The sequence below is a fragment of the Crocodylus siamensis genome, chromosome 2, assembly GCF_052110815.1.
Source record: "Crocodylus siamensis isolate JL-2025a chromosome 2, ASM5211081v1, whole genome shotgun sequence".
Classification (NCBI taxonomy): Eukaryota; Metazoa; Chordata; order Crocodylia; family Crocodylidae; genus Crocodylus; species Crocodylus siamensis.
The window spans coordinates 8097314-8122513 of NC_143396.1; the positions used below are offsets into that span (position 1 = coordinate 8097314).

At 46.6% G+C, this 25200-nt stretch overlaps 1 protein-coding gene across 4 annotated transcripts in view; it reads right to left on the reverse strand.

Moving 5' to 3' along the window:
• Window positions 1–8198: 8198 nt before the first annotated feature.
• ALMS1 (ALMS1 centrosome and basal body associated protein) overlaps window positions 8199–25200 on the reverse strand; it is a 124817-nt gene continuing 107815 nt past the window's right edge. For all 4 annotated transcript variants that reach the window (XM_090035115.1, XM_090035113.1, XM_090035112.1 and 1 more), the window contains 2 exons: window positions 21272–21371; window positions 8199–9103 (listed from right to left, as the gene is read on the reverse strand). In XM_090035115.1, coding sequence (XP_089891241.1) covers window positions 9059–9103; window positions 21272–21371 — 145 coding nt within the window. In that variant the 3' untranslated portion in view covers window positions 8199–9058. The remainder of the gene's footprint in view (window positions 9104–21271; window positions 21372–25200) is intronic.

Genomic DNA, 25200 nt, shown 5'->3' on the forward strand with positions numbered 1-25200 from the left:
TCTAACGTCTCTCCCGACGGCACAGCTGGTCCAGCAAGAAGAATGGCCAGGAATATCTTTGCTTCTCATCCCAAGTGCAAAGTGCACAGAGTGCTCCCCTAACACTGCAAGGGAGACCTAATTAGCAGCCTGCAAAGTGGTCTGAGACACTCATTTTAAGTGTCACTTAGCAACACACAGTTATCACAACAAACGGCACAGCAGGGACAGAAACGACACACTGGATACAGGCCCTGCTTGCAGCAGCTGAAGGGAAACCTTCATGAGCAGCTAACACTGAACGGATTAGAATACAAACCAATTTAGCTCTTGTTCCTTCCAGTGGGGAGCAAGGGGGTAAACAGAAGTGCACACACGCGTGCATACACAGCACACACAGACCAGCTTACTGGCATCAAAGCAGCAAACCAGTGTAACGAGAGCAAACCACGGACAACAAGGGAAATAGCTTCCCATGTCAGTTATTCTCACGGCCAGGCAGTTTCTTGGAAAATCCAATAACCCAGCGGTATCCAATCAGCAGTAGGTCACGCAACTTGTACAGATTCAAACAGACGAGAAGCAAGTTTCTCGTTTCGGCCCCTGGAGAAGCACAGTGCAACGGGGCGGAGAAGGGAGGACTTCTACGAAAGCGGGGGAGGATGGTTAGCATTTCCAAGAAAGGGCAGAGTGTGTGGTCTGGAGACGCCGTACAAGATCCCGGCAGGGCCAGGCGGCCGGACAGTCAGTGTTGCGAGGCTTGGATAAAGGGTGACAAAAGGCCTGAGCGGGTGACATAGCAGAGGTGCCCATCTCTGATGTCTCCAAATTGACCATCACAGCGCCTCTGCCATGGCCAGTTGCCACAAGTTAGCTGCTTGGGAAGCAGCCAGTCTATCAAGTGTTAACTATTCAGGCATCTCCTGTACCAAGTCCCTGCAATACACACTCCGCTCTGACTTTCCACGCCCTCCTCAAGCGATCCCACCCCTGCAGCCTCACAGGCCCAATTCTGATGCTCCACTTCAATGCTTGGGGTGGATGGCAAGGGCCCAAGCGGGCTCCGATTCGTGAACTGGGCCCCAGTTCAAGTGAAACCAGCTGCAGGGCTCTGACTTGTGCTCTGCTTTCCTGTACCCGGGGAGCCTGAGAGCAGCTGCAACGCTGCTGTGCATGTTGGCTACGTCTGGAGGTCAGGGCTGCTATAGGCCTCCTGGGCGGCTTTCTAAACTGGGGTGTTCTCCAAGGACAGTTTCCATCTGCTCCATCTCCATCGTAGGCTGACGGAGAAGCTTGCAAAGGCAGCTGATGAAGGCCTCCTCAGCATCCCATGAATGTCACGTCTTCTACTGCTTCCCGACATCCATGCGAACAGAAAGCTACTAACTCAAAGCGCACTCTGCTGCCAGGCAGCTGTGGCACCGCTGGGATTAGCTCCAGCCACATAAGCCAGCAGCAGCACACATGGAGCGGAAGGAGGGATTCCTCACAACTGTTGCCCTGAAAGAGGTAAGCAATCCCCTGGCACCGCTACGCCTCCACAACAGATGCAGGGATTGTCCCCACTGTAACCCCCCCCACCCCCATGTCACTCATTCGCCCACTCTCTGCTGCAGGCTTGAGTCTGAATTGCAAGTGCTAAGTCATCACAAAAGTGCTGGGCTAGGTGCTAGAGGTACATCCTCTGCTCCTCAGAACATCAGTAGTGGTGCTTGGCCTATTACCAGCTTACACTGCCAAGGACATAATGCATGTACAGACACTCACTTTCCCAGGAGAAACTCTCCCAGGAGTAACTTAAACCTGCTTGTTCCTGGGTTATTTTTCTTCTGGAGTGGCCATTTTTACTCTGGGAGAAAAGGCCTGAACATCTGTACAGTTGTGATTTCTCCTGGGAGAGACAGCGGCAACTCTCTCAGGAGAAACTGAATGTTTGTACGAGGCTCATATAGAGAAAACTCCAATGTGACGCTAGGTCGGAGCAGGCAAAGTCTGGCCCGTGGGCTGGATTGGACCCACAGCAGACTCCATTTCTCAGCAGCCCTTGCCTGTGTTGCTGTGGCTGGTTTCCACGGAGACCCCGGTAGCCAGGGCAGGCAGGAAGATTGCAGCTCTGCCTCGGCTCCAAACCGTGCTGTCACCACTGCAAGATCCCAGCCCCAGCCCTGGAGCAACTCCTTGCTCAGCCATACACCCTGCCAGTGCTGCTGGGGCCAGTCTCCATGGAAACCCTGGCCTTGCACTATCACAGCACTGCTACTCCTGGGGTCTCTATGGAAACCATCTGCAGCAACGCAAGCAGGGGCTGCTGGGAAATGGAGTCCAGCCACTGGCCAGATCTGCCATTTACACTAGATAAATGGTTCTCTGTAGCTGAACACTATAAAGAAGCCAAGGTTTCTGTAGGGAGAAACAAGGGAAATCTCTTTGTGGGGAAAAGCGAACGAACTCAGAGGATTTAGCGTTTGTCCACAAAAAGTCCCGATAAACTTTCAGTATCATGATTTATCAGAACCTCCTTCCGCAAAGACATTCAGACAACCTACACATGGCTCCTTGGAAATGTAACCACAGCTGAAGCCAGCAGCCAGTTGCAGAACTGGGAGAGGGAGAGACAATGCCGGCCAGGGACACCACGATGCCCTCTTCCACACACAGCCCCAAGAAACCATCTGGAAAGTGACTATATCGACATGGAACTTTTGGTGTAGTTCTGATCCCTGGCTACGTTCGGAGCCAAAATTGGCTGCTGTTAGTGGTGTCAATAAAACTGCACAGCTTTGCACTCCTCATAGCCTGGTAGGAGCCCACCACCCCCATGGGAGAGGGACCTGAATTCTGTTCTTTTACATCAATTAAAAAAAAAAATCGTCTATCGAGTCCCACAAGGGCAGACAGCTCACGCTATCCGTGGAAGGCAACAGGATTGCTGGAGCATTGTTAAACACATCTGAATACAATTGAATTGCACAAGAGGACTAGTCTCAAGTTCTTATACTGCCCTCATCGCTATGGTATTTGAGTGCCTTCCAGACACGCCTTAATCAACATGACTTTCTGCTGTCCCGTGAAGTTTGTTCTTTGTTTTCTGAGGGTCTGATTTAGCCTCCAGAAGCATTTTGTTTAACAGGTGATATATGAGGGGAAAGGAAATGCCACCCGCCCCCCACCCCCCCAAGCCTGTGCTGAAGAACAGCACCTTTTCAATTCACACTTCAGCTGCAGCTATTCAGCATCGCTGAGCATTGCCTACAACTTTAAGAGTCTCTTTCCTACAGTTCGGGATTTAAGGAACTATAAACCGACAACCAGAGCGTGGCAGTTGCGTGCAACAGAGAGAGTACATTTTTTAAGATATAAAATACCTGCTCTCTCATAACACTACATGGTAATAATGGGGCATATAAGCAGTCTCCTGTTTAGGCTTTAAGATCTCTGCACTGCACCCTGCAATGCTGAAATCTCTTCCACATCGAACGTTATAAGCTGCAGCAGAACATGAAAGTAAACCGATGCAGGAAGGAGCACAGCAGAGACATCAAAGGGATAGCAAGAGCCCTGTGGGGCTGTGCTAGGAAACCACTGGCAGTACTGTACCTCAGCAGTTGGCCCACATTGTGCAGAGGAGCAGAGATAACCTGATACAGGATATGGAAGTGGTAAGTAGTGTTTCAAGCAAGAGACTCATGCATCACCACAGATACTTTTGTGGCACTTGCCTGCCACGACAACACACCCTGAGGTTCGGTGTAGCAGGCTGACAGGTAGAAAACCTCTTGTTTTTCATACAAAGAGGGTGTTGGCTTTGGACCATGGCTCAATGAGCTTGGAATTACCAGGCCACGTGGCTGGAATCTCTTTTCAGGACACAACTGAAAAAAGAAAAAAAAACAGCAACAAAAGGTAAAATACATCAAGCTAAGCAAAAGCATCAGCTTACCTGGTTTAGCTTTTAGCACACCTGCTGCTCCAGTGTCCCCTTGTCAGGGTCCCTGCTAACAGCACACAGCCCCACATCGCTCCAGTACATTGCCTTCTTGGGACTCGGGCTTTTTAAAATGACAGTTCAGTGTCAAGTCAGAACATCTCTTCCTAAGCCAACTCCACACATCATGCAGGTCCCTTGCTAAGCCCAGATATGTCTTCCCCCAAACCTTGGGCTGATGCCAAGCATTTCCTAAAGCTTCCACTTCTTGCAGTTTCTCGTTTCCGTCCTCATCCCTTGACCCCTTGCCCTTGTTCCCATCCTCATCTTTACTTCCCAACATGCAGGTGGCTTCACTTGGGCTCGTTTATGTGGCTGGCGTGAAGAACCTGCTTTCTGGGGTCTCTCTGACACTAGACCTCCTGTTTGAGCTTTCCAGTGACTGTCACCTGTTCCCTTAGCCTTAAACCCCATCACTCAGGAACCCACTGCTGGGATTACGCTCAAACCTCTTTAGAAGTGCCAGCACACCCAGTGACAGGTCACATCTGCAAGAGCCACATGCTGCAAACTGGCAACAATTCAAATGATCTGTGCTGGAAGATAGGCAAAATCAACACTGCTGGGACCAGAGCCCGTGGCTGCAGGTCAACCGAGCATTACAAACCCCATGTTCCAGCTGCACACGCAGGCCAGAAGCATATTAGCAAGCTACGGCTGTAGCATGGCACATGCAGACATGGTTATTTGCTACAGGTCTAACTGGGTTATCAATCAGAACTGCCAGTTGTTCCATGCAGGGTCAGATCCTGGTGCCATTGAAGTCAACGGGACTTCTACTACTGGCTTGAACAGAGACAAGAGGTAAATCCTGCGATTTTGTGCTCCGTGCCCAGCTGGCTCTCTTCCAAAGAGCGTGCATGCAACAGGAGATCTGGAGGGACTCGTTAAGGTGAGTCCCACTCTCTAGGAAAGCAGAACAATTAGGGTGCTGTCATGGGTTCAACCTAACCCTTCGTGTTAAAAAGTTAATGTTAAAAATTATGGCTTCGTAGAGCTGAGAGACAACACAGGGCCTTGTATAAGGTAGCTACATGAATAAAGAGTTGGTGTTTGTCCGTGGTCACCAACCAGTCGATCGCGATCAACTGGTCAATCCTGGAGACTCAGAGAGTAGATCTGAGGCTGGGGGTGCCGAGCCCTGGCTTAATCTTCACCATAAAGAGGTTGGAGACCACTGATGTAGAGCTTCTCTCAGGCACAGCTCCGCTCTTTCTGAGACTGGTTTCAGCAAAGCATTAGTAAAACAAGATTCCCCCCATGCCTCACATGGACAGTTTGCCCTCTCATCACAAGCACCAGCAACATTATAAGGCTCCAATAGAGGCCCCCACAGAATACAAGTCGTGTCACCATGAGGCACTGATGGTCGAGGCATCCATGTGCTCAACACTGCAGAGGAGATAGGACCAGTATATATTGTTAGAGGAGATAGGACCAGTATATATTGTCTCAGTGGGATGCATGCACACCTCCCCTCTATGGATGCTGGAGATGCTGGTTATCACTGCTACCAGCTTCAGCCCATGTTGAATGAACCAAGAGATCTCGGAAATCGTGCGTGATGTGTGGGTCTCAACAAAAAGTTTATCTTTTCTCCATACATGTCTGGAGACCAGTGAGATTTCCCTTCATATCTCAGCATTGCAGAGGTTAAAGATAGGAGCTCACAATGGAATCAGCAGGGAACATGCAACACTTTCCTAAAGAGATGATACAAAGTGAACTCTGTATGCTAGGCCATACCCACCTCCCTGGTCTATTTTTCCCCACACTGAAGGTGAGATGGCCCAGTGTTATTTACTGATCATTGGGAGTGTCTACACCTGCACATCTAACGTGCACTAGCCTAATTTAAGGCACTTTAAGGGCACGTGTCTACATGTGCACACCCTTAATGCACCTTAAAAATGGCGATTTACAGCTATTCAATCCTAAAAGCAGGTATCAAATTTATGCCCGAAAAGCTAAACTGGGTAAGTGAACATGTAGACACACTAATGCACATTAACATGGTGTGTCTCTATTGACTCAGAATTAACTTTGGCCCCAAGTTGGTCTGCATACTCACGTTAACACACATTAGCACATGCACATCTAGACATGCACCTAAATCACCTTAATGCACATTAGGCTAATGCGCATTAAGTTTAGGCACGTGTTTTAGCATGTGTAGACATGCGCATTCACAGTGTGCTCTGTCCCAACAAAGCTGTCCTGTATGAAGCACAAGACACTCCAACCCCCTGCTGCTAGCAGGGCCAGCTCAAATTACATCATCCCAGCCAAAGCTTTGTCTAGCCAGGTCTTAAACACCTCCAAGAATGGAGAGTCCACCACCTCTATGGGAAGTCTGTTCCAGTGTTTTACTACCCATCTAGTGAAAAAGCTTTTTTAATATGCAACCTCAACTTCCCTTGCTGCAGCTTGAGCCCATTGCTCCTTGTCCTGTCATCTGCCCCCACTGAGACCAGCCCAGCTCCAGCCTCTTTGCAGCCCCCCTGCAGGGAGGTGAAGGCTGCTATTCAATCCCCCTCGGTCTTCTCTTCTGCAGACTCAATCAGCCCAGGTCCCTCAGCCACTCCTCACCAGTCATGTCCCCCAGCCCCCAACCACTGTCGTTGCCCTTCACTGGACTCTCTCTAAAGTGTCTACTTCTTTTCTGTAGGGGGATTCTCAAAGCTTATTTGATGACATCAGCAAGGCCATTAACCTGTTATTGTGAACACGTGCTTAGCATCAGCTGAAAACTTAATACACCCCAACGGTGAAGCTACCCCATTTTTTTAAAGCAGCATCTCTGGTGAGGCAGCACAAACCCATGCAGATGTCATTTAGCCAAATTCCTGGAACAGCGAACAATCTTGCCCACTTGGATACCATAAGGAATGGACGCAACACAAAAGACAACAAATCTTTACCAGGTACGGACAGACCCTTTCACTTCTGCAGCATTTAGAGGTGATTTTCATGAACCATTGGAAAGCCATTAACATAAAATTTCATCCCAAAGGATTTGAGGGAAGAATGGTTTAGTTACAAGAGCAATTAGGGAATGCAATTAACGGACTGGGATTTTAAAGGTGGAAGTGATCCTCTGTGCCTGCATGCTATTTTATTTTCTCCCAAATTTATTTATATCTTTTTAGCCTCTAAGGCAGTGGTCCTCAACCTTATTAGACACAAAGTCCCCCTCCCTAGATTCAAGATACCCTTGGAAAATGCCAGCTCTTTGCTTTCACTCCTTTCTTGAATATGGAAAAATACTAGAGTAATGCTGCCGTTGCAGAAAACTCAGAACAACCATGAACACCCAACAGCAATAATCCTGACCACGCCACAGCACTTTTGATCACCCCGACTGAGAATCAGCACTTCGAGCTTTTTGAGGAAGGCACAGCCCCCTCCCCCTGTGCCGCTTCAGTGTGGACAACACTGTGCATGATACTATATGCATAATAAAAACACTTTAAAAATGTGTCTTCACACCCTTCTCCTCATTTTCTGGCTCTGGGCTAGAACACGACAGCTGTTTCACAGCACATAATACTCTTTCGGATGGAAAAAGGAAGTTAAAATTACAGAAACAAATCTTCATCTGCTGTCATGGTTAACTTCATTAACTTCACTGGAGTTCTACCAATTTATTGCAGGTGACGATCTAGGCCATAATAGCACAATGGAAACTACAGCGAGAATTGAAGGAAACAGGCCGTGAGAGCCAAAACTGGAAGGCAGCGGAGAACATAAACTACGGACCATTATGAAAAGCATGGGAAATGCCTAACGATCCTAAGCGAAGATCTCCGCTATGCCTGAACCTTCTGGACGAAGAGCGGTACGGAAATGCACAGTGAGCCATTTGCACCCAAAAGCCTTCTTTAAAATGAAGCAGTGTTTCAACCTTAGCTCTAGCTTAGTGCTTAAGATGGTGGTGCTGGTAGGAAAGCATGGCTGGCATGTACCTACTTTAGGTGGATCCCTTTCCTGTTTGTAAGTGAACGTCATCGGTGCAGCAAGCAATGGAAAGCTACTTCTGAGTATCAGCTTCCAGCAAAAACCACAGCCTTTTTATCTTAACTGAGAGGCCGTCACGAAGAAAGGCGCAAAACAAAACATCTTGCAGCCGCCATCTGATTATATTGCTGGCACACTTCTGAGCAATGCTTAGAAGCTTTTTTGGCTTAATTTCTAATGATTTATGAGAACTCATTTTTGGTGAAGGGGCGGAGACTGGAGGATCTTTTTCATGCTGGTGCCAGGTAATTTGGATGTAAGGCTTCACTTACATTTGGCCACTGAGCTTCAGCACTGAAAAAAAAATAATGAGAACTGTTATTCTCTCTGGATCAGCTCTGGGAATGGGAAACCCAGAAAAAGACATTACACGCTGGCTTTTAATGATGGCTACGACAAAACAGCACACTAAAGATGTCCCTCCCACTTTTAAAGCTGACATTAGCTCACTCTGAAAGCTTGCCATTCCCAACAGAAAACATGATTATGCAGCCATTAAGCCAGCTTTCCAGGAACACTGTGCGAGTAGCAACAGTGGAGACAGACGGCTACTGTAAAATCGTGGTTACTAAAGTCAATCCGAAGTCATTTTTTTTATTTTTTCAGCAATACAAAAATGTAACAAATAATTCTTCCACGTGGAGCTAGGAAAATAAAAACAAGTAAAAGGACAAGTAAAAAAATCTTTTAAAAACAGTATTAAAAATAAATATATAAAAACGACTATCCACATCAGGTTATCAGTTCTTAAATACATATATAAATACCTCCAAACTATGTTGATCTGGAAAGGGGAGCACACTATTGAAACCAATTGCTTATAAAAAGACTTTTTTAAAAAAAAAAAAAAAAAAAAAAAAAACAGCTATCCACACACAAAAATCACTGATTTTAAAAAAATAGAAATAAATCCAACCTAGTTAGACACTGTGACGCAACAACCAATGCAACCTACACTCTGCATACTGAAATATTTACTGAGTACTCTATTTTCACCAGCTGAGCTGCATATGCAAGGCGCTGAAAATTCACCGTCTGCAATACGCCTTCTTTAAAAACCTATGCTTGTCATTCTGATCAGTTCCAAGGCACTTTTCTCCCCAAGACACGATTGGTGATTTTCTGTGGAGAGAAAGAGAAAAAGGCAAATGATTACTATATTTCTCTATCAAATAAGAGACTACAACACTGCGTGGAAAATGTGCAAACCACTGTGTTCATCAGGATTTAGCTAACACAACCGAGATGTGCTGCATTTTTGTGCTCGTATGAAAGTAACGTGATTTTGCTGTATTTTCTTACATGTAGCATTCCTGAATAAAATATGGACCTTGAAAATAAAAGTCAGCATGGTATTTTTCTCAGGGAAGATACAAGCAGCTGCTGTGGGGAAGGGAGAGGAGGGGAGAGGGGATTGCAGGCAGCAGCATCAAGAGCCACCCTTTCCTGCAGAGTTAGTAGCGTTTTCCAAGCCTCTGCTGGGGGGAAAGGGACAGTAATTGTGGCCATGGGCACACAGTGAGCGCACGCAGCTCCTACAGCGATGCAGCATGACCTTCTCTTCCCCCTGGCAGCAGCCTTTTTTGCCCGGGGGGGGAGGTACATATTATATGTGGGAAAATATGGTACTGTGTCTGCCCCAGGTGAAATGGCACAAACAGCAAACCAGGCAGATCAAGCATTTATTGCTATGAAACAGGGATCAATCTGTAGTAAGTTTTTTTTAAACTGAGAAACTGTTGGTATCTCAATAGTGAGTGCGTAAAATCTGTTCTGTGCAACTTCAGGAACTTATTTTAAAATGACGGTCACTCCCCATCAGTCACAGTTTTACTTCCATAAAAGCACAATGAATCAATCATCCATTTCCTCCTAAAGGAATGAGCCTCAGATACGGATCCCAGAACAGGGTGGAAATCTCCCTCCTTTTCCTGCATAGAAACGAGGAGCTGTGAACATACAGACACCAGGAGGGCCGGTATTACCCGACACTGCAAACACAGCTCAGGTTTTACAAGCCCTGTCATTTATTGGCATAATGAGGTAGCAGAGTCTTTATGAAGTCAATATAGCAAGCAATGGTGTGCAAAAAAGGACATTTGCGATTGATACCAGGGCTGTCTATAACATCCACACTGTATTTTTTATTTTCTTCTTATTGGGCAGGGTATGTACCATATTGCAAGGCTGGTTCAGACAACTGTTACCTTTCTCTCTAAAATATTTTTTTCTACCCCATATTTTAGTAAAGAAAATCTTGTACAGTTTCTGACAGGGCAGGAAAACCTTAACCCTGCCCACCTCCTCTCTTCCCCCACCAGACACATCCCTCTCCACTGCACATACGGGTCTCCTCTTCCAACACGGTGTGGCCTCTTACCTCCAACTTTTCGCATTGATTCAAAAAAATTAGGTACGAAAAGGGCATGCGTGCATCTCTGCTAAATGAGCCAGCAAGCTGCAGCACCTTTAAAGCATAACACATCTTCCGGGGCATTGTAAACTGGCAGCATTGTCTATCTGACCTATTATTAAGAATGAGGCATGAAAAAGGCCTTTAGCAGATCTGAGCTATCACCACCTGGAGGAGGCAGATGTGCCCAAGACGGTCTCCCACTTCTCATTAATAAGCTAAAGATAAACAGCTTACATGAAAGTACTACAAGGTGGAGACATAAGCAGTTGGATCATCATAGTCAACAAATATTCAGCAATGGCCATCTAGTTGGGAGGAGGTATCAAGTGGGGTTGTCCTGGGTCCGGTATTAACAACTTCATTAATACTTTGGAGGACGGAACCGAGCGCACACTTAGCAAACGTGCAGATGAAGACACCACGTTGGGTATAAATGCAGGCACTCTGGAGGGTAAGGCTAGGGTCAGGCCATTCCCAAAATGGTCTGAAATCAATAGGATGGAATTCAACAAGGACAAATGCCAAGCGCTACACTTGGGATGGAATAATCGTATGCACAAATACAGACTGACAAATGACTGGCTAGGCTGCGCGACAGCAGAGAAGGCAGAAAAAGACCTGGCAGAAAAAGACCTGGGGGTTACAGCAGGCTATGAGCTGACCACAAATGTGCAGCGTGCTCTTTTGACAAATAAAGCCAAATCTTTTTATTTGCCAAAAGAGCACACTGCAGATTCATAGTCAGCTCCCGGGTGGATTAACAGGACTGTCACTTGCACATTAAAGGAAGTGACTCTTCCACTTTATTCAGCACTGGCAAGGCCTCACCTGGAGCCCTGTGTCCAATTTGGGATTTCAAGAAGGATGCGGACAGATTGGAAAGACTGCCGCAGACAGCAGCAAAAATGACTAGAGGGCTGGAAGTGACTTAGGAGAAAAGGCTGAAAGAACTGGGACTGTTTAAGTCTGGAGAAGAGAAGATGGGGGTGGGATTTGAGAACAGTCTTCAAATGTCTCAGAAGCAATTATAAAGAGCACGACGATAAACTATTCACTTGGGCCACCGAGGACAACGCAAGGAGCAATGGTCTCAAACTGCAGCAGAGGAACTTCAGCTTGGAGAAGATGAACTTTTTGACCACAAGGGCGGTAAGCACTGGATCGGGCTACTCAGACTTGCAGACTCTCCGTGCTTGGAAACTATCAGGAGCACGTTAGTCAGACGCTTGGCTGGGATGATTTAGTCAGGGATGATCCTGCCCAAGGCAGGAGGGGCCCAGATGACCTCGCGAGGTCCCTTCCAGCCCTTCTTTTCCGCACGTGACCTAGATTGTTATACTACACCCACAGAAAGACACTGCAAGCCACAGCATCACCTACTTCAGTGCAAAGTCCTGCCCCAAATACTGCACCTATGCTGTATTATACTGCCCAGTGATTTCCACTTACTTTATACCATGCCACTATCCAGGAACAAGCCTAACTGCTCTCAAGCCTCTTTACAGCTCGAAGTCAGATGTGGCTAAATAGTAAATGCTCCCTCCCTCTTCTCTGGTCTGAGAGGAGAAAAGAGCACCTGGCATGCCTTGAGTATGCAATTGCTCTCTCTTTACCTGAAATAAAAGTTATGAGTATTATTACTATTATGCCACCACTTCTAGCACAGCCAACATAATTGCAGGAACACGCAACTTCTGCTCCATCTGTTCCCAGGAAACAGCAATGCTGCACTTCCAAAAGGTAATTAAACAAACCTGCTTTTCTACAATGCCTGGAAAGCTACCATCCCTCCTCTTACATCCATCTAAGGCACAATCTACTACAGGCTGTTAAGAGGGCAAGTCAGGAGACAGTGCTGATGAAAGCCAGGCATCTAACACATACACACTGCACACAACCGTTACCTAAGTGCAGCTGGAAGCAGACAGCACAAAACACCACCGAGTCAAGACAACGCTGCCTGACACAAGGCCCATCTCCCACACCAAATAATTCATGACCCTGTTGTGATAGAGGCTCGTTATCCTCATCTGCTTCACAGACATAATCCAGCCACGTACCGCAAGCCCTGGGCTAAACTATCTTGTCACCCTGGGATTTCTGGCTTACTGCAAATCCAGACAGGGCTGGAAAGCAGATGGCGCTGCATTCACCTTCTCAAACATCCAAATAGGTGCTTCAGGTAAGGGTTTCAGTCGCATATATTCATCTGGTAATAAAAAAACAAGCCAAAACCCACTAGGCTCATTTACAGTTCAACACTAGGGGATTTCTATAGGAGCTCAGTGATATCTTCTTGGTGTTGGTTATAAAATATTGCAGGTAATGAAGGACGTGGGGAGTTCCAGCGCTCATCCACCAACAAACCACCTTCTCACTTGCTTCCCTTGGATTTTTACAGGTCATCTCTGGTCCAACTCACTCAAGTTTTTCCACATCCTTGTTGATGACCAACATGCGGATGACACCAAGTTGGGTATAGCTGCACACACTAGGATCGGGAGTGACCTGGATAGGCTGAAGAAATGGTGTTCAGTCTTACAACCAGACATACCCTGGCTGTGAGCTCCAGCCTCAATGTCAAAGCAAACGATATTATAACGAGGGGCAGATCCAGGGGGGTGCGGTGGTGCAAATCAAACCCCCTTTGATTCCTGCTCCACCCAAAGTTTAAGACCAACTGCCTGGCAGTGGCAGCAGCATTTCTGGTCAATGAGAGAGTCAATGAGATAGTACAGAGATGAGCGCAGCATATGAACCTGTGCTGAAATGGAACAGACTGGAAGAAAACCTATTTGCCACATGTAACAGCATAACCATTGGCACCAAGCCATTTGCTGTGTTATACTTCTGGTTTATAAATTGTAAAACAGTGGTGACATGGATGGTGGATAATCTACGCATTCGCGGTTCTCAGACTTCCTAAGGTCTCCAAAAGTTGCGCCGCACAGAGCTCATCTTCTCCCAAAGATGACAAGTAAGAATGTTACTCTCTGCAGCTGTTAATTTTAATAAGACCATAGCAAAGCGGCTGATGGCAGAGACGAGATGCAAGAGAAAGTTTATCCAAAACAGCCAAGTTATGTAAGGACGGTAGCTTTGCGAATCCATTGCACGCCTCTTGAAACAGTCGGTATCGCTCCAATCCATTTGGGAGAAGGACATCTAGTGGCCATCACCTTGCTCACAAATCTCCTCTCTCTCCAGCTGATCTCTAGTCTCAGCACCTGGCTTGCCATTTCTGCTTGCCATTGAATGCACTGACACCAGGGGCTTTACAAGGCAGCATGCATTAAAAATATATATATTTGTACAAGGGCGGAGGCTTCTCAGAATAAATATTTGCAAGTTGCCTGTGATCAGTTTGTATTGACAACATCATCAGTGCCAAGAGACCCAAGTCAGGAGCTCAGCAAAACCCAGGTGAAGTAGATTTAATCCCCACTGAGTTCAATGAAGTGCAGAAAGCAAATATTTGGGATAAAAATGCAGGCTTTATATGCAGTGCACACACACAAAGCTTACATTAAAACAACATGAAGATTACAAAGTCAAGATTTCAACATCAGGAAATGCCGGGATTCAGATTTTGCCCCTCCAGCAAAATGCATTATGATATGGTTCTCAGTCATTTAATCAAATCTTCTTCTAAAAAAATACAAGTTCTCTGCCGCCTTCAGGGTAGAGAGCCAATTAAAGCAGCAGCACGTGCTCTTCAGCGATCACCGTGTCTGGTTTCTTCTTCGCTGTACCCCATTCAAACCCTGCTCCGATGACAAATTTAATAATTTCCACATGAGTTTTTCTATGATTGTGCTGGGAAGATTCATTAAGTTACCTGAAGAGATGAGAAAGCACTGCCCCCATTTTACAGACAAAGAGCTGAAGCAGAGGGGGACCAAGGTCAAACACGCACTAACTCGGAGACACCGATATGTCTGGGTACTTCCCATTATAAAGCAGATCTAACTTCTGAGCGGCCGGGGGCCACGCGCCAAACCAGTCGCGGCCCCTGCGCTGCACGTCTTGGGGGTAGCCTGCTGCATGGGCCCCTTCCCACTGTGCTGCCCTGCCCTGAAGACCCCAGCCCCCGGGGCAGCAGGAGCAACGCGCGGAGCATGGACCGGCCAACATGTTAAGCCTTCACGGGCTGGACACACAACCCACGGGCCACCAATTGGACAGGCCTGTCACTGAGCATGTACAGTGTATGTTCCACTGAATTCAAGCTACGAGCGCTCAGCACTTCAGCAGACCCCCCAGGTCACACCTGGAAGATGAGGAACAGTTAGTGACCGCTGGCGAAGAGTCCGACTGAAGTCCGGCTTCACGCAGGAACTCTGCGACAGCGTTCGACTGGCTTAACCGCAAGTCCCTCCTCCTCTCTACTGGGATAGCCCACTTCATTACCTACCCACCTCCCAGAGCAAGCAAAGCCGAGGCAGTAACAGGTTTGCTGCTCTATGCAAACTTGTGCGATCCCCAGAGCAGGTCTACCTCATGCGCCAAAATGCGGCCAGCGATCCTGGGGACAAAACTGTGCACGGTCATGATGCACATGCCCACGGAGACCAAACGATGACCACACAGGCAACCTGGAGTCTCTCGTTCAACTATCCTCCCAGTTTTCTTCTGCACACAGACCCCAATTCTTTCCCAAGGTTTCTTGTCCTAATCTACACCTCCCGAACTCCCCGACCAGTCCAGCTCTTGACCCCTCTGCATTCAAATCAAGCAGCTTTCTCCTCCACGTACCTGGACCCAATAGGGAGATCATTAAGAGCACAGAAGAGAGGATCCACACCCTTGGCTCTGCTACAGCTTGCTGCAACTGCACGGAAACTCCCGCTGAGCCCCGGGGAGCAGCATGCAGTGTGGGCAGAATCAGGAAATTTAGCTTCTAAAAATCTAAATCTCTACTACACATGTGCAATCCATAGTTTTCAAGGGCTTATGCCTCACCCAAATCAGGGCAGTTCATGGGGACAGCAAAGGCAGATCCCTTAGGCTAGGGACAGACTTTAAAAAAGCCTGAGGCAGAACTGATCCAAGTCACGTCGTTTTCTGTACGTGGCATAGTTTAGATTGGTAGCAAACAGATCACACGTTTGCTCTTTGTCACAGGGAGCAAATCTTAGACTGGGGCCATTTTTAAACCAGTCTGTGTGTGCTGAACTTCTGGTCTGTTATGGGTATAGATTAGTTTTGTGTGCCAAACTTCTGTTCTGTTACAGGTATAAACCAGTTTCCAACCACTTATACCGGTACAAACATAACGTTTGTACCCAGCCTTACACGATGGGTATCCTTTGTCAAACATCAAGTTCCTGTCCAAAACAAAGGGTGCTACAGCTGGTCAAACAAGTGATGAGTACACTCTAACATGGGCAAGCCAGCTAATTTTTCTGTAGTCTTGTTCTTGGAAGTAATTTCACTGTTCTGGCTGAATTCTGCAAAAACAGTGTGCAACCAATGGCAAAAATGACAGAAACCCCACTTGGAAAGTTTCAGACTACGTGGCTCAAGTCTCAAAAAGTTGTAAGCAATTAAAAATAGGGTCTTAAAACAGGAAATATAAGACAACTGTGATAGACTGGGCTCCCTGCCCAGCCTACAATACATCATCTATGGACTTTAAATCGGTGAATGCCCATGTATACAGTGTACAAGCTCTCACATACACTCTTTGCAGAACACAGTCAGCTTCTTGCATAGTCTTCTTGCATATCTGTGCACAGTGGGGTCATATCACAAAGGCCCAAGTTTAGCACCCCTGATATTTCTCTCTTGTAGGCAGATGGGTAATGACACCCCTCAAGTATTAATTACAGCTTGGTTGTGGACTGCAAGTCTGCATTGCTCCAAGTTTACCATTCGGGCCTGGAATATATAAGGTCGCTCAGAGTGAAATACTTTCGTGCCTGTCACAGGCTCAACATCATGGCTCACACCAAAATCACGAAGCTGGAAATGTATTTTTAGAGACTAGTATGTCTTTTTCTCTAGAATTACTTCAGCGAGGTGTGCTTGGAGCAATGCGTCATTCTGTCTAACATGCTTTCAAGATCGGTGAGGCACTTTAGCCTCTAAGTGACACTTCATGCTTGCACACGTACAGCATGCATGCATTTAAAGACTTGGTAGCAATTAAACATCCTACAGGAAAGCGGTGGAGTTATCAGAGCTGGCCAGTAGCTCCTCAACGCCTTGTAGAGGCAGCAAATGACTCGTACTGCTAGGTCACGGTATGCCATCAGCACCACTCTTTTAGATCTAGGTGTATCCGGCCTACCTCAGCAGAAGCTAAAGCAATCTCAAGGCGGAGCTGTAAAAAGGGACATTAAGAGCAATTCTGGAGAGGGTCCCCCAAAAGGCATAAGGAAAAGCAACGCAAAAGCATTTAATCATTGCTGCAAAACTGCACCCTTCTCAGGTGCTCCACTTCTGTGCCATGAAGAAAACGGCAGCAAGCAATCGGCATGGCCCCAGCCACAATATTACAACAGTAATGGAGCCGTAACCTTAGTTTCAATTATAAAAATGCATTTGTGGCCCCTCTCGGTGGGGGTGACAAGCACGGCACTAGAGGCACAGCGAAGTGAGCTAGGAGGACATGGACAAAGAGGTGTCTGGATCCCGTGGTCCAGAGGGCAGGGTGTCAGACGGGGAGTCAGGAGACCTGCGCTCCGGGCTTCTGGCTCTGCTGATGACCTGCTGTGTGACCCAGGGTAAGTCCCTTCGCCCAATTTCTCTCTCACTTTTTGTCTAGTTATACTGTAATATTGGCAAAGACCTGGCACAGCCATCATAAGTGTGGGCCTTTTCACTGATACTGGAGCTAAGTAACAGACCTCAGATAGCAAGACTGCTTCAAGTGGCTTGTGTGGCATAAAAAAGCAAGGAGCCACATTTACATTTCAAAGGAAAACCTGTAAGGGACCAGAGACTGGAATACCCCAGAAAATGCAGAGACACTGAACACATGAGAGTCTTGAGAGGTGTGCAATAAGTCAGGGGTGTGAAAAGCAAGCTACTGTCAATGCACCCAAAGGGAAGGAGGTGATGCAGATTCACCCATAAAAACCCAGGCACAGATGAGGCCTGGGGGACCATCCTCACCACCTTAGGAAGACCTGCAGATCCCCCAGAAGGACTGCCTGTATACCTGGCTGCAAGGAGACGCTCTGTCCTCTGAATTACGTAAGATCTTGCAGCGAGGTCTTGCTTGACCAATCTCATTTCCTTCTACAACCAGGTGACCTATCACCTGGACAAGGGGGAAGAGATCGATGTCATATATCTTGACTTCAAAAAAGCCTTTGATCTGGTATCCCATGATCACCTCTTGGCAAAACTGGCCAATTGTGGCCTTGGGTTCACCACAATCCGCTGGCTGGGGAATTGGCTCCGTGGTCGGACACAGAGGGTAGTAATTGATGGCAGTCACTCATCACGGTGTCCTGTGACCAGTGGGGTTCCCCAAGGCTCTGTCCTTGGACCCATATTGTTCAAAATCTTCATTAATGGTGTGGACACTGAAGTCAGAAGCAGACTGGCCAAGTTCACTGACAACACCAAACTTCGGGGCAAAGCATCCACACCTGAAGACAGGAGGGCGATCCAGGCTAACCTGGACAGGCTCAGCAAATGGGCAGACGAGAACCTGATGGTGTTTAACACCGAAAAATGCAAGGCTCTCCACCCTAGGAGGAAAAACCTGCAGCATCCTTATAGGCTCGGCAGTGCTACGCTGGCTAGCACTACAGAAGAAAGAGACTTGGGGGTCATCATTGACCACAAGATGAACAAGAGCCTGCAATGCGATGCTGCAGCTAGTAAAGCGACCAAAACGCTGGCGTGCATCCATAGATGCTTCTCGAGCAAATCCCGGGATGTCATTCTCCCCTTGTACTCGGCCTCGGGGAGGCCGCAGCTGGAGTCCTGCGTCCAGTTTTGGGCTCCACAATTCAAGAAGGATGTGGAGAAGCTTGAGAGAGTCCAGAGGAGAGCCACGCACATGATCAGAGGTCAGGAAAACAGATCTTACGATGACAGGCTAAGAGCCATGGGGCTCCTTAGCCTGGAAAAGCGTAGGCTCAGGGGTGATCTGATGGCCACCTATAAGTTTATCAGGGGTGACCACCAGGATCTGGGGGAACGTCTGTTCACCAGAGCGCCCCAAGGGATGACGAGGTCGAACGGTCACAAACTCCTGCGAGACCGTTTCAGGCTGGACATAAGGAAGAATTTCTTTACTGTCCGAGCCCCCAAGGTCTGGAACAGCCTGCCAGCGGAGGTGGTTCAAGCGCCTACATTGAACACCTTCAAGAGCAAATTGGATGCTTATCTTGCTGGGATCCTGTGACCCCAGCTGACTTCTTGCCCTTCAGGCGGGGGGCTGGACTCGGTGATCTCCCGAGGTCCCTTCCAGCCCTGGTATCTATGAAATCTATATGAGGCTTTCCATTGTCGTTTTAGTTTATGTTGCATTTGAAGTTAGGCTAAGCTGCATGTGCTGTCCCTGCATCTTGGCTTAGGCAGAGCTTTTCTGTTGTTCTTTGTCTTCTACTTGACATTGCAAATTGCTGTCTTCAGAAAACAGACTAGTCATGTTCAAGCACGTACGAATTCAATGCCGCTACTTAAAGTCTAATATTACGTCTGGTAACAGTAAATCGTTTGAGGCAGAGACCATTTCACTAGTTTGTCATATCATTCAACTTTGATCTCATTTGGGCCTATTAAGCCTTACTGTAGTACTGAAGGGCATATAATTAGAGCCATAGCTTATTTTCAATAATTCACTAATAATAATATACTAATGTAGACATACTAGTTGTTAGCTTAACTTCCAGGTCTTGGTAAAATGAAAAAATTGCTTGAGTTCTGTTATCCCAGCTATCTGTGCCATTTCAGAGCCACTCCAAGGACTTAAATTGGGGGGTTATGTGCAGTTAGAGCTCATTATAAACTGATGCCGTCAACAGCCTGTTCACATTGACGGCTAAGCAATTCAGTCTATATCTCTCCTACTCCGTCAGAGACAAAAAACAAAAGAGAACTGTCTTTCTTGAAGTGAATCACCCTCCTCTCAAAACAAGGATGCTCACAAATTTAAAAATTTGTATTTGGTGCCATCCACCACTTCCTTGTGCCTCCAGCTGATTGTGCTCCTTCAACCTCAATGCCTGGAAGAATTCCTTAACAGTCTACAAGCTAGCTGTAGTTTATATTTAATAGTGCACATGGACAGTTATAAAAAGAAAAAAAAAATGCAACCATTTGCTTGGACTGTTTCTCCGTACTGCACTTGCTTGGGCCAGACCAGTAATTTTAGCAATATGCCTCTGCAGTCAGTTTAAAAGGGGATTCAGGGTGGTTACAAGGATTTACAAATCCATCCTTTCAGACACTGACTTCAGTTGTTCCCAGAAGACACAGACCCTGCTGTTACTGCTTGGCTGGGATGTCCCATGACACTAAAAGCAGCATGGGACTTTTTTTAAGTACAGAAACAAGTTCAGTTTGGCTACATGGTCTATATCCTAAGGACCTGCCAGCTGCACCGTGGGTCCTTATGCTGTATTTTAAATTGGGTGCAGATCAACTAGGGAAGTAGGAAGCCAAGTTTCAATTTTAAAAAAAAAGAAAGCTTGGAACTTCGAGTTGAGAAGGTCAAAAGCAATTTCTAATATTTATTAAGTCACAATGCAAGCTCTAAATATATGACTGCCTATAATACTGATCTCATAAAAATGATACACTGCCAGTCCTGGAGATACATTTATGAAGGGGATTAATAGACCTATTCTATGGTATAAAGATATTTTAAAATCAGGCCACTCCACCCTGTATATAAATTGCAGTCCCTTTGCTATATATCACTGGATCTCATGACAAGGAAAAAATTCTTTCCACTTAATCTGACGAAGTCACAATTTAACATGCCAGCACCAGCAAACACTAGTCTCTGAACACATATTGGTCTACTCCCCCAAATCACTGTGCAATTCTTAATACACTGGGCAATCTCAGTTTGGAAGAAATATTACCAGCAATGGAATAGTAAGACAGCTGCATACAGCAGGGAAAAGGTACCTCGTCCACATCATTATTCTTCTAGGGAAACCTGTACTGTGTGTCTTTTCTATAGCAGCCAATAGGTCACCATTAATCCACTCAAGAGGTTTAAGAGTATTAATCTTGAGCATACCAGCACTGGCCAACTTGCCAGGTAAATGAATATAAAGTTCAGTTTTATGGAGTTAATAAGTCAGCTTTTTTTTTTTTCAAATCCTCCCAAGCCCAAAGCAAAAGAAGTACTGAGGACCGTGATTTCAGACTTATTAAATTTGCAAAGCACATTTAATGGCAAATACCAAATGCTCGTGTTTAGCTCTGGCAGGCCCTAGCTACCAGAATTCAAGAAGTTCCTCTGTGAATCACCCTCTTTGATACACTCACCTCTTTCTTTGTTTCATTTTGAGGGCATTGGGCAAGGCCTTTCTAGTCATGTTTGCTTATTTGGGACCATTTTGCCCTGTCATTCAAGTGAAGGAACGGTTTTGGTGGGAAGAAGAAGCAAAGAACTGAGGTTAGTCTGTTGTTCCGGGGGGAGGGGGTGTTATATATATTTTGCATGCATGGCTAGTCCGAGTCACTCCATCAAGGCTTAAAGTGGCGTGTCTGTGCTACTCATACACACATGTGCATGTGCACATTTCTGCACAGCGATCCACGTTTGCAGAGATGCGCCTTGTAGAAAATATGCAAATATCCTCAAGCCAGGATTTGACACCAAGTAAGAACACCTTATCTATTCCAGGCTAACTTGGTGTTCAGAGGGGGGCTGGTTCTCAAGACAAAACACCTACCATTTTGTAAAGCTGTGCTTTCAGCCGGTACGAATTATATTCCGATTTTCTTTTCTCTTCCTCTCGTCTCTTCCGCACCTCTGGCAGCTGCTCGTAGATTCTTCATGCACATATAAAAGACCAAAGAGTGACTTGGGAGGGGAAAAAAACTTGTTCAAAGAAAAAAAAAAAAAATCAATCCCCTGATCTTTGCCTTCATGTTTTGTTTTGTTCTTAAAGGTTTCTGGCCAATCATAAGAAAGGGACATATTGCTGTCAGGCATGGCACCATCAACAGCCGTGATACTAAAGTTCCCACATCCTACATGAAAGTATCTCCCCTAACAACTGTATTTCAGGGAACAAAGTTGCTGCCTGGCCCCATGCGCTGCAGCTGGAAGTGCAGCTTTCAGCAACATAGCAGGAAACAATACCAGTGTTGAGGGTAGACTGGGTGCCAAATACCAGGGTCACCTCTACACACCACGTACTTCTGTGGGGAGATGCACACATGGTGCCCGATCTGGCAGACCTGTCTTTTATAACTGAAGATCCAGGGCAGACATGTCAAAGTCACCTTGTGCCCCAGGCAAAATCTGAACCACAGGGCTCCTCATGGACCAGATCCAGGCTGGGGCATGAAGAAACAGTGGCTCTGGCTCTGACCTGGGACACATGGCAGCAGCTTCTGCCTCTGCTGCCCACCCTGTGCCAGAGCCAGCTCCCGCATGGGGCACACGGCGGGGGGTGGCAGCTGGGGAGCAGGGACGCAGCACTGGTGAGGGATGAAGCAGCTGGAGGGCAACTGGGACCTGAAGCCAAACCCTTCCCTGCAACTGCTGATGGCCTGCCAGTAGCCCAGCACACCAGCTCCATGGCCTGGATCTAGTCTCCAGGCCATACACTTGACAGCCCTGATCTCTAGGGCCAGCATTTTTTAACCACCTGACATTTAACCACCCCACACCAGGACTAGAACAATGGGAAACCTGGAACTCAGGAAGCATGAGGATTAGGATTTTTCAGGCCTGGTGAGGCTGCCCCTGCTTCAGAGGGGCCAAGATCCTGGTCTCCATCCTACACACTGGCCATCCGCAGAGGGTAAGAAACACTGCATCCTCTTTTTTGAAAGGCACAGCAGCTGTGTTCACCTTGTAGTCCCCAAGTAGATACAGCTCTTGTGCTTGCTTTAAGACTTTGTGCTTGCTTTAAGACTACAAGGTTCTGCTGACTTCACGGCAGTGGACACCAAGAGCTACTTGGCTCCAGTAATAAGAGGCTTTATGGGAACTGTCAATCAGCCTTATTCTCAAGTACCAGAAATCTGATACTTAACACCAGACAGACTCCTTTCCTCTCTCTCTCACACACACACACACACACACACACACACACACTGTGCTTGCAGCAAGTTCCTGCTCAATGCTATACCGAGAAAGCATATGCATTTGTACAACAGATTTAAATCACATCAGCCATGTACTGCCACAGGGGAACTGGAAGCAAATTTTCCCTTCATCTGGTTCATTTGAAAGGGCTTCAACGGATTGTTTTGGAAAGAAAACATGTACAGAGCTGCAGAGCTGGGCCTGAGCAGATGCATCTCCCGTGGAAGTCTGCTAATTCCAGCAGAAACGTAAAAAGGTGCCATAAGACAGTGAGAGAATGGATGAATGGGCAAAGTTTTGAACTGATTTGATATTCAGGAGGTATGTCAAAGATACAAGGGGCACGTTATTGGGTTGAGAAGTGGTAGAGGTGACTGGCATAATTCAAAGCAGGCTCTTCCAGCTTTAAATCACACTTGTGTTATCTTCACCACTCCTAGTGTAATCAGCACTGAGCTGATTCCTATGATACACTCTAGGCCCAAGCCTAAGAGATTCAAGATTAACCTCATACCAATGCATCAGGAACGCAGCAGAATCAGCAATCAGTTCATTCAAGGGAAATTCTAGTGCAAACACACGCTGAGAGACCGGTTCTGGTAGGAATAGGCAGATGCAGGTGCAAATTAAAATAGGACCTAGAACTCTTGGCTATTTATTACCTTCTCATGGACATACCTTCTCTTCTGTCCCTGTTTTTCTACTCTGTCTGTGGCTGCTCCTAGAAGCCCACCTTTCCTAAAAACGTCATTATTCGCATTACCTCTATAGGGAAGACAAAAGCAACAATATTTCGATACTTATTTTACTTCTGTTAAGCCTAGTGGGAAGTTGTCGGGTGGTGCAAGGGTTAACAAATGGGTCTTACCCCTGAAGTCCCCGGGTGCTTTGATCCACATCATCTTGGGTGGGACTTTCAATAACCTTAAGTGCTGGCCTGCTTCACTTTCACTGAAGGAAGGGCCTTAGGGGAGTTCAACAGCAGAAGAGCTAAGCCAATGCTGCACCCACTAACCACGTAAAATCATACAAAATCATGACAAAATGCGACTGTAAGAACACAATCAGCAGGGTTTGCTGAGGAGAGATCCAGAACTGTAGGAACATGGGCGCTGCAGGTGAAAACTGACGGGCAATAGCAGAGCTGCATACAGAGCTTATATAGCATTGCTCGTTTACAAGGGCTAGCTCTCCAATAGCTGAAGTCTTCCATGTCTGACTGTATACCCAGTCACTAGTGCCCTGGCCTAGTTTTGGAACAAACAGGAGCATTGACCTTTTAAGATACATTTTCTAAATTTAACATTTGATAGGGGAAAAAAAAGTTACTATCTGATGCTTTCCAGTGCAAGACAGTGCATGGCATATCACTCTAAATTGTGCTCAAGTTCAATACGCTTCAATGATGATATTCTTATTGGAGCCTATTACTGAAGTTCAAGCAAAGTCTCCTTTGAGACTACGATCAGCTTTGCTTCAGACTTAGGAACAACCTATTGGATGGTAGGAAAAAACCCCGCTGGAGGGTCTTTCATTTTACTATCCCCGCTGCCACTCAGAGCCCGCATGCTATGTGGTGGGGCTCTTCCAGTTAAGGATGGTGAGAAATGGCTCCTATTAACTTAAAAAAAAAAGTCACACACTGTTCACTATTAGGTCGCCAGCTCACCCCTAAAGGGAGCCATTTAAAGTAGGAAAGTTGGGACAAGGACCCATAAGGTGAAAATGAGCCAGCAGTGTGCCTTTGTCATGAAGAAAGCTAACGGCATCCCGGGCTGCATTGGTAGAAGCATTGCCAGCAGATCGAGGGCAGTGATTCTTCCCTTCTGTTCAGCACTGGTGGGGCCACATCTGGAGTCCTGGGTCCAGTTGTGTGTGTCCCCCCACCCTCCACTGCAGAAAGGATGTGGACACGTTGGGAAGAGTCCATCATAGGGCAATACAAATGGTTGGGGACTGAGGGACATGACTGGTGAGAAGAGGCTGAGGAAAATGGGCTGATTTAGTCTGCAGAAGAGAAGACTGAGGGGGATTGAATAGCAGCCTTCAGCTCCCTGCAAGGGGGCTGCAAAGAGGATGGAGCTGGGCTGGTCTCAGTGGGGGCAGATGACAGGACAAGGAGCAATGGGCTCAAGTTGCAGCAAGGGAAGTTGAGGTTGGATATTAGGAAAAACTCTCACCAGGAGGATAGTAAAGTACTGGAACAGGTTATCCCAAGAGGCTGTGGAGAATCCATCGTTGGAGGCTTTGTTGAGGCAGGCCTTAAAAACCTTGACTGGGATTACGTGGTTGGGACTAGTCCTGCTTTGAGCAGGGGGTCGGACTAAACGTGACCTCCCGAGGTCCCTTCCAGCCTTAATTTTCTATGATTCACAGCAGCAAAACACTCTTCTACAGTTATATTTTAATTCAATTCACCATGTTAGAGGGAGAAACAGAATAATATTGTCCTTCCAAAAACAATTCACAAAATAAACTCACCCCATTTCTTGTACATATTTATGTGGGCATATTTTAAAAAGGATGCTCGTGGTAAATTACTATTCATCTTCAATAAAGATG